The sequence below is a fragment of the Pituophis catenifer genome, unplaced genomic scaffold (genome assembly GCF_029215685.1).
Source record: "Pituophis catenifer annectens isolate HBS135680 unplaced genomic scaffold, rPitCat1.0.hap2 SCAF_11, whole genome shotgun sequence".
Lineage (NCBI taxonomy): Eukaryota > Metazoa > Chordata > Lepidosauria > Squamata > Colubridae > Pituophis > Pituophis catenifer.
Genome location: NW_027256891.1, coordinates 11,509,412 through 11,524,660, shown reverse-complemented (window position 1 = coordinate 11,524,660; position 15,249 = coordinate 11,509,412). Strand labels below are relative to the sequence as shown.

Genomic DNA, 15,249 nt, shown 5'->3' with positions numbered 1-15,249 from the left:
TTTGCTACTGCAGCAAATTCCTTGGGATGTCCTATATGTTCTTTCCTGAAAGTGCTGAAGCAAAAACTAAACAGACCTTCATCAAAAGGCAGATTCTGTACATGGAAATGTGGGCTGGAGTAAAAGGCTTTCAAGGTTTTCCCCAAGACTATAATGCTAGGACTCTCAAGATGAGATTAAAAATCAAGATTTCAAACCATGCAGATCAGAGGTGGGTTTCAGCAGGTTCTGACCAGTTTTGGAGAACTGGTAGCAGAAATTTAGAGTAGTTTGGAGAACCGGTAGTAAAATTTCTGTCTGGCCCCACCCCCATCTATTTTCTGCCTTCCAAGTCCCAGCTGATCAGGAGGAAATGGGGATTTTACAGTATCCTTCCCCTGGAGAGGGGCGGGAATGGAGTTTTTACAGTATCCTTCCCCTGGCACGCCCACCAAGCCATGCCATGCCCACTAAGTCACATCCACAGAACAGGTAGTAAAAAATTTTGAAACCCACCACTGATACAGATGTATCAGTTTTCTACTGATTTCCATAGCTCATTGAAACAAGACTTCAAAATCAATCATAATTTAGCACAATCTATATATAAACAGTCATAATTTCTGTCTGGGAGGGGGAATCCACCTCTGTGTGTGGCATAGATGCTAAAGCTTTAGAGTAGGGTTGGGGCCAGGTTCAAGATCCTGATGGATCTTGACAGACTTGAACACTGGGCCCTATCTAACAAAATGAAATTCAATGTAGAGAAAAGTAAAGTTAGTTTACTTTATTGTCATTGCACATGGTACAACGAAATTAAATGCTGTCTTCAAAGTCCTACACTTAGGCAAGAAAAACCCAAAGTACACATATAGACTGGGTGAAACCAGGCTTAATAGCAGTAACTGTGAGAGGGATCTTGGAGTCTTAGTGGACAACCAGCTAAATATGAGCCAGCAGTGTGAAGTGGCAGTCAGAAAAGTCAATGCAATCCTAAATTGCATTAACAGAGGGATACAATCAAGATCAAGTGAGGTACTAATGCCACTCTATAAAGCCTTAGTAAGACCACACCTAGGATATTGCAACCAGTTTTGGTCACCACTCTATAAAAAAGATGTTGAGTCTCTAGAAAAAGTTCAGAGAAGAGCAACCAGGATGATTAGGGGACTGGACACTAAAACATATGAAGAACAGTTACAGGAACTGGGCATGGCTAGTCTAGTGAAGGGAAGGACCAGGAGAGACTTGATAGCAGTCTTCCAGTATTTGAGGGGCTGCCACGGGGGGGGGGGTTGTCAAGCTATTTTCAAAAGCACCTGTAGGCCAGGCAAGGAATAATGGATGGAAACTGAACAAGGAGAGTTTAACCTGGAAATGAGGAAAATTCTTTTGACCAATGCAACAGAAGTTGCCTTCGGAAGTTATGGGAGCTTCATCACTTGAGACTTTCAAGAAGAGATTGGACTGCCATTTGTTCGAAATGGTGGAGGGTCTCCTGCTTGGGTGGAGGTTTGGACTAGATGACCTACAAGGTCCCTTCCAACTCTGTTAATCTGTAAACCAGATTCAAACCCAACCTGAGACCTAAGTTTGGGGTTGTCATTTTCTGTGAGGTAAATCTGAGCCCAATTTACCTCACAATATAATCCTCATATATCCTCATATAATCCTCATGTAAGCTGCTTTGAGCTCCATAAAAATCTAATAAAATAATAATAATAATAATAATAATAATAATAATAATAATAATAATAATAATAATAATAGTAAAAGGAATAAAGATTATACTCACCACTCTGTGTATTCAAAATATGGTGTTTGTCCAAGGACCAGCCTCCTAGATTTGAAGCATCCAACTCAAATCCTTGTAACGTCACTGTCCTTTTCTCCCAGAGAATCAAATCAGGACAGCTCTCATATTCGTAACCTACCGAGACTGTGGAGAGATAAAATACAACAGATCATAGCTACTACTTCATCCATGGCCTAGGGTGGGTCTAAGAGCAGGCAACTGGTAGCAAAGTGGTACTCCAGAAGAAAACCATCTTACGACATTAGTGTCTTTGCGTATTCGATTTTGAATATGGTAAAAAAGATTCATATTTCATCCATTCTTTTCGAGAAGGACCTGGTCTAGTAGCAATGGAGTAGAAGCCATCTTAGAAGGATGAGGAAGAGATCACATTGCACTTGTGTTGGCGCTTCCAGGTTGAAAGGATTAACCGGTGGCATCATCGTTGCCTGGATGATGCCCAATTGGGGGTTACTTTCATGTCACTGGCAAGAACTGGAGCAAAGTACAGGAGCTCACCCTGCTCCAAGGCAGCACTCGGGTCTCGAATGTGAGCTTGCTAACCAACCCAGCACCCTAAGTACAAGAGCCTCCTATGCTCTTATACGAGGAGGAGATGCCAAGTTACTTAGGAAGGTTAACTTCTGTGTTGCAGGGCTGCTAATCATGACATCAAGCCATGGTCTAGCAAGCTCTTTTAAACTTTGACTCCCCACCACTACCGCCTACCCCCAAAATAACCACCCAAGAGTTTAATTGCATTGCTGCTTAGTCTGAGTAAGCGTATTTGGTTGGTGATTACTTTCTTTTTAAAGAAATGAAAAAAAGTGAACCAGGTAATCAGGTACTCAATCTATGACATTCTTATTAAAGGGGCTGAGATTAAACCCCGCAATTTAAAGATAACTCAGAGTAACTCTTTCAAACCTTAAAAGTCAACAGGAACAGGAGAAGCCATAAAACATGCCATAGTAACAACAGCAACGAGGAGAAAATAGCTTTTTGCAGTGGCAATTTTTCCTCTGTTTCATTATCATGACAAATACAGTCAATTCTTTTGCCGCTGGAGCTGATTCCCGGATTCTCTGGGACGACCACTGAGTGCCTGCTGGCAATGCAGAGGCTCAAGAGTATATGAGAAGGGAGGAAGGGGGAAAAAATTCCCCAACTAAAAGATATAATTGCTCTCTGCTGCTGGAGGGAACAGCTCGGGTTGTAAATATAAAAAATGTTTCTTGGGAAGACAGACATGGAAGGCAGAGGTAGCAAATTTAAAAGGAAGAACTGTACCGCACGCCGAAAACATTACAATAATGGAACAACCTTGGGCTTACGAAGATAAATGAATGCTTTCTGACTTGCAATGGCTCTCCTGGGACTTAAGGCAGAAGTCATTCCTCCTGATCATTTTGGAAATCCTAAAGATTGAACCTTGGATATTTTGTACTCAAAACTCATGGCCTACGATGGGATTCCACCGCCCTCCTTCCGCTGAACAGAGAGGTTGTTTCAGTGGTATCTAGCAATCATCTTTAAGAGGGTAAATGATGCTTTGAGGTTTCTTTCCTTGTTTTACCCACCAATTTGTATCAGCTCTGAAATTGTCACAGCGGTGCTGTCTTCCTGAGGGCAGGGGACTTACACAGCATCGCTCTGGGCAAAGGCAGAAAGGCATGCCTGGATGAAAACCTCAGTGCTCATCCAGAGGTTCAGGATGCTGCCCCATTGTTGCTTCTGGAAGCAGGGTGATTATAGTGGCAGGCTAAAAGAACAAATGGCCAGGTCCAGTCCATCATACGGCGCACCCATGTGACACCTCTCCTGCACGAGCTGCACTGGCTCCCGGTGGTCTTCCGGGTGCGATTCAAGGTGTTGGTCACCACCTTTAAAGCGCTCCATGGCTTAGGACCTGGGTATGTACGAGATCGCCTTCTGCCACCGATAGCCTCCCATCGGCCAATACGCTCTCACAGAGAGGGACTCCTCAGGGTGCCATCGGTCAAACAATGTCGACTGGCGACACCCAGGGAGAGAGCCTTCTCTGTGGGGGCACCTGCCCTCTGGAATGAATTGCCCCCGGAGAATTGCATGATCCCCGACCGACGTACCTTTCGCCGTGCCCTTAAGACTTTACTATTTCAACAGGCTGGGCCGGCTTAGAAAATGCATTTTAATTGGGTGTTTGTAGTTCTTTTTAATATAAGGGCCAAATTTGTAATATATTTTAAACTGTTTTTAATTTTATGGGTATATGTTGTTTTAGTATGGCTGTACACCGCCCTGAGTCCTTCGGGAGAAGGGCGGTATAAAAAGTTAAATAAATAAAATAAATAAATAAATAAATAAATACTTGGGAAAGGATATCCCAAAGGTGCTTTTTCAGGAGGCAACTGGACTTTCTCGTTTTTCTTTGAAGACGTTTCGCTTCTCATCCAAGGAAGTCCAGTTGCCTCCTGAAAAAGCACCTTTGGGACAACCATGACTGTGGTTGACTGACAATCTCCATAGCCATTTAGCTACGCACTTTGGGATGAATACCCTTCGAGTGATGCGGGAGTATGAACGGATTTCCACAAAACATTGCAGACTACAGGAACCATTTGAACTTCAGTTTGAGATGCAGACAACACAGACTCATCCCCAACAGCCTGAAGGGTCACAGGGCAGAAAACATCCTGCAGCCAAGAAGGCTCCACACCCATTTGCATTACTCAGGTGACCCTGAGGACAGAGATAAATCTCCTAAGTGGCCTCAATGACCCTCTAAAAGGATGCAATTGACCAGCTGTCTGTAAGGAGTATAAATCCTTCCATTCCCCACCATCGAGTCAATACTGAAGAAGCTTCTTGGATGAGAAGCGAAACGTCTTCAAAGAAAAACAAGGAAGTCCAGTTGCCTCTTGAAAAAGCACCTTTGGGACAACATTATGACTGAGAATCTCCACAGACATTTGGGGAAGGATAGTTTTGTGGTCACCAAAACAGTTATGGTTGACCATGAAACTAGTCTTCCCCAAGCCTTTTGCCCATTCAGTTTTGGTCACCATAATGCAAAAAAGATGTTGAGATTCTAGAAAGAGTGCAGAGAAGAATAACAAAGATGATTAGGGGACTAGATATGATGGAAGGTTGCAGGAATTGGGTATGTCTAGTCCAAGGGTGTCAGACTGGATTTTTTCGAGGGCCAGATAAGCATTGTACTTCTCCTCTGCGAGCCAGTGGCCAGGGCAGCAAGGTGGGTGGGACAGGTGCCTCCTGCAGCACTCTGCTGGCCAGAAATGGGCTGCATGGCCCATTGTCGGGCCCTTTTTTGGACTATTTTGGGCCCATTTTTTGGCCTGTTTTTGGGTTTGAGTTTGAGTTTATTAGATTTCTATACCGCCCTTCTCCCGAAGGACTCAGGACGGTGTACAGCCATATTAAAACACATAGATTTACAAAATTTAAAACCAATTAAAATCAAATATATAAAATTTGGCCCACAAATTAAAACACACATACACCCATTATAAAATTCGTATTAGGCCAGCCCAGCTTGCTGGAACAGAAGGGTCTTCAAGGCGCGGCGAAAGGTACGCAGGTCGGGGCTAAGACGGACTTCTAGGGGCAGCTCATTACAGAGGGCTGGTGCCCCCACAGAGAAGGCTCTCCCCCTGGGTGTCGCCAGTCGGCACTGTTTGGCCGACGGCACCCTGAGGAGCCCCTCTCTGTGGGACTTATTGGCCGGTGGGAGGCTGTTGGTGGCAGAAGGCAGTCTCGTAAATACCCCGGTCCTAAGCCATGGAGCGCTTTAAAGGTGGTGACCAACACCTTGAATCGCACCCGGAAGACCACTGGGAGCCAGTGCAGCTCGCGCAGGAGGGGTGTTACATGGGTGCGCCGAGTCGCCCCCATAACCACCCACGCGGCCGCATTCTGGACCAGTTGGAGCCTCCGAGTGCTCTTCAAGGGGAGCCCCATGTAGAGAGCGTTACAGTAGTCTAGACATGACGTGACGAGGGCATGAGTGACCGTGCGCAGGGCATCCCGTTTTTGACCCATTTTTCGACCCAGTTTCAGCCAGCAGAGTGCTGCAAGAGGCCATGGAGGGTGAAAATGAGGTGGGGGGGAGATGACCCACACACGGCCCATCTTAGCCACCAGAGGCATCGTGGGCTGGTCCTTTCATATTTCCAGGCCGCCATGCAGGCCAGATTTAAGCACCCTGTGGGTCAGATCCAGCCCACAGACCTTGAGTTTGACACTCCTGGTCTAGTCTAATGAAAATAAGGACTGGGGTGACATGATAGCAGCATCCTGATATTTGAGGAGCTGACACAAAGAAGGTGGGGGGAGTCAATCTATCCTCCAAAGAGGCTGAAGACGGAACAAGAAGCAATGGATGGAAACTAATCAAGGAGACAACCAACCTAGGACTAAAGAGAAATTTCCTTATGGTGAGAATAATTAGTCAGTGGAATGGTTTGCCTCCAGAAATTATGGGTGCTCCATCACTGGAGGTTTTTAAGAAAAGATTGGAGAGCCATTTGTCTGGAATGATACAGGATCTCCTGCTTGAGCAGGCGGGTTGAACTAGAAGACCCCCAAGGTCCCTTCCAACTCTGTTATTCTGTAATTCCTGTTTCATTTATGTCACAGAGCTAGCTCCCCTGCGTCCTTCTTCGCTCTAATCCAGGGGTGTCAAACTGGCGGCCCGTGGGCCAGATGCCTCATGCGCAGGCAACACCCACCCCGACTCCGCAAAGGCAAAAAAATGTCACGATACGTTGCGATACATCACGTAACGCAATCCAGTTTGACACCCGTGCTCTAATTTAACACTGTAAAGTCAATAGCTCTCGCTGGAAGTAAATAGAGAGAAGTGACATAATTCTCCATTTTTTAAAAAAACAAACAAACCCACCCCTCTCCTTGAAGAAGAATAAAACTAGGCAGGAAATTAGGGATTTCATTTTTGGGATGAACTTGTTGTGGCCTGCCAGCGGCCTCCGGATCTGCCAGCGGCCTCCCGACGAAGAGGAGGCTGGTGTGGTGTCGTGCCAGCAGCCTGCGCAGCCAGCGCTCACGTCGGACAGCGAGGAGGCTGAAGAGGATGTGGTGCCAGAGGCAGAGACTCAGACAGGTCCTTCAGAACCTCCAGAGGCTCCTTCAAGTGGAGAGAGCGAAGTGGAGGAGCCTCTCCTCAATGCTCGAGCACGCAGGGCTGCCAAAAGGCAGGAATGGCTACTCAGGAGGAGGAGGTCTCCTTAAGAGTAGGGCTTGAGGATAATTGGCCACTCCCTTAGCCTATTTAAGCCCCACGCAGCTAGTGCTTTCTTGCTGGAAACAACTCGTATTTATGATCAGAGTATTTTGGTTTATCGTATCTTGTTTACTGGGCTGGTTGCCAACCTTTGCCGGTCTTGTTTATTCTTGCTACTTAATAAATTTGATAAGGACCATTGGTGTGTGTCAATATCCTCGGAAATCCGGAGCTGGGGCAGAACAGAAGTCCTCAACAGTAATAGAATTACATGATTGTCCTGTATCTTTTTAGATAGGGGAGGGGGGAAGAGTCATGAGGAATTTTCTTTGAAAATGTTAATTATTTCTTTTTCTGATGGCAGTAAAAGCTGAAAATATCTTCAGGAAACTAATATGAATAACTGCGTATTTGACAGGAGCCTAAGCCAAAGCATTTAGAGAAGAATCAGCCTGAACATAAAATACACTGGATGACATGAAAAGTGCTTAGATAAATAAGAGCCCTGCAATTTTTAAAAATCTTGTTAACCCAGTATTGAGAACATTGGCTTCTGGGCTGCACGAAAATGTTTATATACGTTCATATGTAAACAATTCTCTCAATCTCTTGCCTGAGACTTACACAGAAGTATGGAAATATATAAATGGAAGGCCCTCCTGGCCCCCTTCTTTCTTGAATAATAATATAAACTAGACAAAGTAACAGCAAATGAAAAAGCTAAGGCACCTTTAGAAACTGAACAATAAGCACCTGCAATATAACAATCCAGACCTAACAATTGTCGATAAGAAAGACAAAAAAAATATATGTATAGTGGATGTTGCAGTCTTGGAAAAAGCAGAATAGAAGAAAAACAATGGGAGAAAATCACAAGATACAAACACCTGCAAATAGAAGTAGAACAATATGTGGCAACCTAGACCAACAGTAATAGCCACCTTGGGTGAAATCCCAAAACATCTGGAGCACCACTTGAACCCAACGGCATTGACAAAATCCTCATCAGTCAATTGCAAAAGGCAGCTCTACTTGGAGCAGCTGACATCCTGTGATGGGATGGGAAGGACTTGATGGGTGGACCAAAATGCTAAATCCAATCTAAACCTCTGGCTGACTGTGTGACTGGCGATCATCATCATTACATTAAACTTGTATGTAAATTAAACTTGCATGCCACCTGATGTGAAAGGAATCTGGGTGGATCACAACAATCCAACACAAGCATTATTTTATTTATTTATTTATATTGTTTCTTCAGCTACCCACTTCAACCCAGTGACAGTTTAAATAATTGAAAACAGCAGAAAAATATATACAGCAGCTGAGAAAATAATAATAATAATAATAATAATAATAATAATAATAATAATAATAATAATAATAATAATAATAATAGTCAGTATAGTCAAGAAATACAGCCCTGAACACATTCAGGGCTCCAGGCCTAGGCCCATAACCAGGTTTATAAAGCCTTAAAGGTAAAGGTAAAGATTCCCCTCTTACATATGTGCTAGTCATTCCTGACTCTAGGGGGCGGTGCTCATCTCCGTTTCAAAGCCGAAGAGCCAGCGCTCTCCAAAGACGTCTCTGTGGTCATGTGGCCAGCATGACTAAATATCGAAGGTGGACGGAATGCTGTTACCTTCCCACCAAAGGTGGTCCCTATTTTTCTACTTGCATTTTTTACGTGCTTTCGAACTGCTAGGTTGGCAGAAGCTGGGACAAGTAACGGGAGCTCACCCCGTTACGTGGCACTAGGGATTCAAACTGCTAAACTGCCAACCTTTTGATCGACAAGCTCAGTGTCTTAGCCACTGAGTCACCGCATACCATTATAAAGCCTTAGGAAAGACTAAAAGGACTGGGGCCACCCTAATCTCGGAAGGAAGGAAGGAAGGAAGGAAGGAAGGAAGGAAGGAAGGAAGGAAGGAAGGAAGGAAGAAAGGAAGGAAGGCAGGCAAGCAGGCAGGCTACTCCAAAGGGCGGGGTCTACAGCAGAAAAGGCATGTCAACAACAATGACATTGTTTAAGTGAAGCACATCAGAGCACATCAAGTCTTCAAGATCAAGTTGGTTGGCTAGATAGTTTGGGAGACAGGCAGTCTCTCAAGTACCAGGCTGTATGTCATGCTAAATCCATTGATCCACAAGAGAGGTCATCTAAATGACTTTAGGTAGGGAAATAAGAGCTTCTGTAAAAAAAGCCCACAAAGTTCCAAGATTTTAATGGAGCCGATTTTGAGCACCATTATATTCGTTCCCATTCCTCCGGCCACAAAAACCTTTTCATCACTAACTTAATTTTTGCCCCGCTCAATACTTGGCGTGAAACATTTAAGTGAAAACTCAAAAACAAGCCAAGTTCATTGTTCATGTTGCAGAATGAATGAAAGAATGAGGAATGGGGCTTTCGATAACCATGCACAAGACCTTAAAAATGGCAAGGCATAAACAAGGCCCCAAGTGGTACACAAATATTTCAGAGTGGTCCAGAATTGGCCTGAAGCTGGTGCTCTATACTGGCAGTCCTTGTCTCAAGGACTACCAGTACAGAGTTGTAAATGAGCCCAAAATTTCTGTAGCTAAGCAAGACAATTAAGTGATTTTTGCTCCATTTTACAACCTTTCTTGACACAGATGTTAAGGGTAAAATGGTTGTTAAGTGAATCGGGCTTCCCCATTGATTTTGCTTGTCAGAAGGTTGCAAAAGGTACAAATTGTAACTTCAAACAGTCACTAAACAAATGATTGTACGTTGAGGACTAGCCATATTTAGACTTGGCTTATATTTACAAAGGAATTAAGATGGCCGGGAGAAATATCAACAACCTCAGATATGCAGATGATACCACTCGAATGGCAGAAAGTAAAGCGGAACTAAAGAGCCTCTTGATGCGGGTGAAGAAGGAGAGTGAAAAAGTTGGCTTGAAACTCAACATTAAGAAAACTAAGATCATGGCTCCCGGCCCTCTCAATTCCTGCCAAATAGATGGGGAACAAATGGAGGTAGAGACAGATTTTATTTTCCTGGGCTCCATCACCTCAGATGGGGACTGCAGCCAAGAAATTAAAAGACACTTGCTCCTGGGGAGGAAAGCTATGGCAAATCTAGACAGCATACTAAAAAGCAGAGACATCACCCTGCCAACAAAAGTGCGTATAGTCAAGGCGATGGTTTTCCCAGTTGCAATGTCTGGCTGTGAAAGTTGGACCATAAGAAAGGCTGAGCGCCAAAGAATGGAGGACTTTGAACTCTGGTGCGGGAGAAGACTCCTGCGAGTCCCTTGGACTGCAAGGCGATCCAACCGGTCAGTCCTAGAGGAGATCAACCCTGACTGCTCTTTAGAAGGCCAGATCCTGAAGATGAAACTCAAATCCTTTGGCCACCTAATGAGAAGGAAGGACTCACTGGAGAAGAGCCTAATGCTGGGAACGATTGAGGGCAAAAGAAGAAGGGTACGGCAGAGAATGAGGTGGCTGGATGGAAGTCACTGAAGTAGTAGGTGTGAGCTTAAATGGACTCCAGAGGATGGTAGAGGGCAGGAAGGCCTGGAGGAACATTGTCCATGGGGTCGCAATGGGTCGGACACGAGTTCACAACTAACAACAACAATATATTTACAGAATTTTCAGTATTATTTTCTTCACGAATAGAGGCCTTTTCGGACTATTTTCTCCCAGTTCGATATAGCTGATAGTGGCACAGCAGACGTTTCCACAGAGTACACGCTCAAGATCATTCAATTTCTAGTGTGAGGCACGGATGGCTAACCTGAGACTTTGGCTCAAGATATTAAAAAAATGAAAGTTGGCATCTAAGACAGGAGTCTGTGCTCTCGCTTATGTCTCACATCATCTGCAAAATATGTTTGCTTAGTTAATTGTGTTTGCACTTTTAAAACTGCCTTCAACTTGAATGTGAGGGTTATTGCATGCAAAAAGAGACCTTGGTCAATCTGAGAGGGCAATTTAAGAAGGCTTTCCACTAGCTTAATTTATAAATGAATATTGAAAGGTTGCTGTGCATCCCAGTTTTTCGGTGCACTCAGGGGTGGGCTTCAGATCCTTTAGCAACGGTTCGCTGCCCCGTTGCTGGGTGGGCGTGGTTATGGTGGGTGTGGCCTAGTCGGCTCCCTGCAACACAGCGGGGGTGGGGGGCTTTTTCACCTTCCCCAGGCTCCGGAGCAGGGGTGGGTTCTACTTATCTTTACTACCGGTTCGTGACATCGGGGTCAGTAGGCGGAGCCTCCTGCCGGTTTTACTACCAGTTCTATAGAATCAGTGTGAACGGGGGCCACCCACCACTGCTCTGGAGGCTTTTCTCGAGCCTCCGGGAGGGCGAAAACAGCTACCCCTGAGGTCCGGAGGCCTCTGGAGGCTGAAACAGGCTCATTTCTGGACTTTCTGAACCTCTGGTAGGCCTGTATTTTGCCCTCCCAGACCCTCTGCGCGGCCCCTGTACTTACCTGGAATGATGAATGGGTCGCATGGAGACTCCTGGGAGGGGAGGGGCAGGGAGGGTGTGGCCAGCCAGGGGTGGCATTTGGGGGTTCACAATCCTTGGCTAGAGGATCTCCCGAACCCTGGCGAAACCCCAGGAGCCCACCCCTGGGTGCACTCCTTCCATCCTGCAACTAGAGTATCTAGTCGTGCTTAATTTACTTATTAATTCAATTTATGTTTTTGCCTTTTCAGTCAAACATCTCTTCCATCAGCCCATAAATTGCAACAAGTGTAAGTTTTATTGAAATGAGAAATAACCAGCTGTGGGTCTATGGTGCTCTTCCCTCCTTTGGTTCAGTTACAAAAAGGAGGATTAGACATTTCATTTCTGTTCTAGGTTAACTCCCTATCTCTCTTCAACATAGAATGGTAATCGCTCTTAGCTGTGAAACGTTTGGAAATAGGCTTGCTTCACTGAATCACAGTAAAGTTTGACATACTGTCCTCTGATATTTTAGCTGAAGACAAGAATTGGAAAGATGTACAGGCTGTTTTCAAAGCCTGTGTGGAAGGAAGGAAGGAAGGGAGGGAGGGAGGAAGGAAGGAAGTAATCTAGCTAACATATATGTCTGTCTGTCTGTCTGTCTAGAAGGAAGGAAGGAAGGAATCTAGTTAACATATATGTCTGTCTGTAAGGCAGGAAGGAAGGAATCTAGCTAGCATATATGTCTGTCTTGAAGGAAGGAAGGAAGGAAGGAAGGAAGGAAGGAAGGAAGGAAGGAAGGAAGGAAGGAAGGAATCTAGCTAACATATATGTCTGTCTGTCAGGAAGGAAGGAAGGAATCTAGTTAACATATATGTCTGTCTGTAAGGCAGGAAGGAAGGAATCTAGCTAGCATATATGTCTGTCTTGAAGGAAGGAAGGAAGGAAGGAAGGAAGGAAAAGGAAGGAAGGAAGGAAGGAAGGAAGGAAGGAAGGAATCTAGCTAACATATATGTCTGTCTGTCTGTCAGGAAGGAAGGAAGGAAGGAAGGAAGGAAGGAAGGAAGGAAGGAATATAGTTAACATATATGTCTGTTTGTAAGGCAGGAAGGAAGGAATCTAGCTAGCATATATGTCTGTCTGTCTGTCTGTCTGTCTGTCAGGAAGGAAGGAAGGAAGGAAGGAAGGAAGGAAGGAAGGAATCTAGCTAACATATGTCTGTCTGTCTGTAAGGAAGGAAGGAAGGAATCTGGCTAGCATATAACGTCTGTCTTGAAGGAAGGAAGGAAGGAAGGAAGGAAGGAAGGAAGGAAGGAAGGAATCTAGCTAACATACATGTCTGCCTCTCCATCCATCCATTGTCTATCTACTATCTATCTTTTTAGCGCTACTCTGGTGTACATATAGAATCCTGCAAACTGCGATAGAATTTTCTTAGCCTCTTTCATAATGAGTTAATTAAGGTGGGGTTTCTCTGAACACTTTCTCCAGATGGCTGAATTGCTGTTTATGAGTTAATCTGTCAACTCATCTGCCTCCAGCTTTCCCACAATCTCACACATCTGCACTAGAAATCTGACTGTGCTGAGTCAAAACTTCCTTAATTCAATCAGAGCTCTACATTGCAGCTGGCTAATTATAATTTATTCCCCTGGGATTAGGACACATTGGTGGGAAGCACTGATTAAATGTCAACTGTGAGGACCAGAAGATGAGTACAAGGAGCAACTGAAGTCAAAAGCTCATTGAGAAACCTGGAAAGAGGATACATCAGTGTCTTTCCTGATCTAGAACATGGTCTGTATTTTGGCTGGCTCTCAACCTGAGTTGTTGTAGAGCAGTGATGGGTAACCTTTTTCCTGTCACGTGCCAAAAGTGGGTGCAGGGGGGGGGTTGCACGTGCACGTGCCCACACACATAATTCAATGTGCCCCACCCCCTGTGCTCCCCCTTTTGGCACACGATGGCACATAGGCCTGATAGGCCCATTTTTCACCCTCCCCGGGCTCCAGAGGCTTTCTAGGAGCCTGGGGAGGGTGAAAACGGCCTTCCCCACCCCCCAGAGGCCCTCTGGAGGCCAGAAACAGCCCATTTCCCGACTTCCGGTAGGCCCGGAAGGCCCGAAAATCAGCTGGCCGGCACACACATGCGCGCTGGAGCTGAGCAAGGACAATGATCATGTGCCCACAGATATGGCTCTGTGTGCCACCCATGGCACGCGTGCCATAGGTTCGCCATCACGGTTGTAGAGCAACCATTTTGGTTACACTGGTAGTCCTTGACTTACAACCATTCATTTAGTGACCCTTGGAAGTTACAATGACACTGAAAAGAGTGACTTTTGATCATTTCTCAGACCTACGACCATTGCAGCCTCCTCATGGTCATATGATCAAAATTCGGGCACTTGACAACTGGTTCATAGTTATGACGGTTACGGTGATCACCTTTTATGACCCTCTGACAAATAAAGTCAGTGGGGAAGCCAGATTCCCTTAACAATTGTGTTGCTAACTTAACAACTGCAGTGATTCCCATAACAACTGTGGCAAGAAAGGACTCGAGATATATAAAGCATTTATAGTGGTGTTGTGACTGTTACATAAAACAACATGATGTAATTACAAATAAACAAAGGGAAAAAAGTGAAAGAAAAATGTGGTAAAATAGTATTTCTCAACTTCGACCGCTTTAAGCGGGGTGGACTTTAACTCCCAGAATTCCCCAGCCTGCTGGCTAGGGATTTCTGGTAGTTGAAGTCCACGCCGCTTAAAGTGGTTCCAGGTTGGGAAACACTGGGGTAAAGGATTCTTGGTTTCGCTTTGCATTTCTTTCCTTCTCCATTTGCAACAACTTGATAGTCGTTGATGCAGCAGAGAAGGAAAAAAAGCTCTCCTTTTTTTAAAAAAGAAAAAAAGCAAAGAGCAAGCAAATGTATTAAATATGATTATTTGGCTGCTGCTGTGTGCAGCAGCAGCCAGAAAAGCTAATACGATCCTTGGTTGTATGAACAGAGGCATAGAATCAAAATCAGGTGAAGTATTAGTAGCGCTTGATAAAGCCTTAAATAAGGCCATACCTGGAACACTGCATCCAGTTTTGGTCACCACCAGTGATGGGATTCAAATAATTTAACAACCGGTTCTCTGCCCTAATGACCAGTTGGGTAACATGGCTTGGTGGTCATGTGACCATGTGGGCATGGCCAACTCAACGTCACTCATGTCGATGGGCGCTTCATTTTAGCTGTTACAATGTAATAAGGGTTAACCGTACAGGCAGTTTCTGTAAGTAGGGCAATAAAGATTAGGCTACAAACACCACCAGAATGTTTCCTTCCTGCCTTCCTTACAGGATTAGCCCTGTAAAGTGGGAAAAGCCTTAGTAGTACAGTGGACTAAAGCAGACTGTTATTAACATCTGCTCCTTGCAATTACTGCAAGTTCGAATCTCACCAGGCTCAAGGTTGACTCAGCCTTCCATCCTTTCAAAGGTAGGTAAAATGAGGACCCAAATTGTGGGGGCAATAAGCTGACTTTGTATAAAATATTCAAAAGTATGAAGGCTATTGCTTAACGCATTGTAAGCCTCCCTGAGAAGGGCAGCATATAAATTAAAGCAAAAAAAAAAAAAAAAGATTTCTTCCAACAACCAGTTCTCCGAACTGCTTAGAAAGTTAACAACCGGTTCTCCCGAATAGGTGCGAACTGGCTGAATCCCACCACTGGTCACCACATTGCAAAAAAGATGTTGAGACTTTGGAAAAAGTGCAAAGAAGAACAACTGAGTTGATTAAAGGCCTGG

General features: G+C 44.7%; 1 protein-coding gene across 1 annotated transcript in view; it reads right to left on the bottom strand.

Moving 5' to 3' along the window:
* TENM1 (teneurin transmembrane protein 1) overlaps positions 1–15,249 on the bottom strand; it is a 349,073-nt gene that overhangs the window by 81,777 nt on the left and 252,047 nt on the right. The window contains 1 exon segment of the mRNA XM_070952054.1: positions 1,775–1,918. Coding sequence (XP_070808155.1) covers positions 1,775–1,918 — 144 coding nt within the window.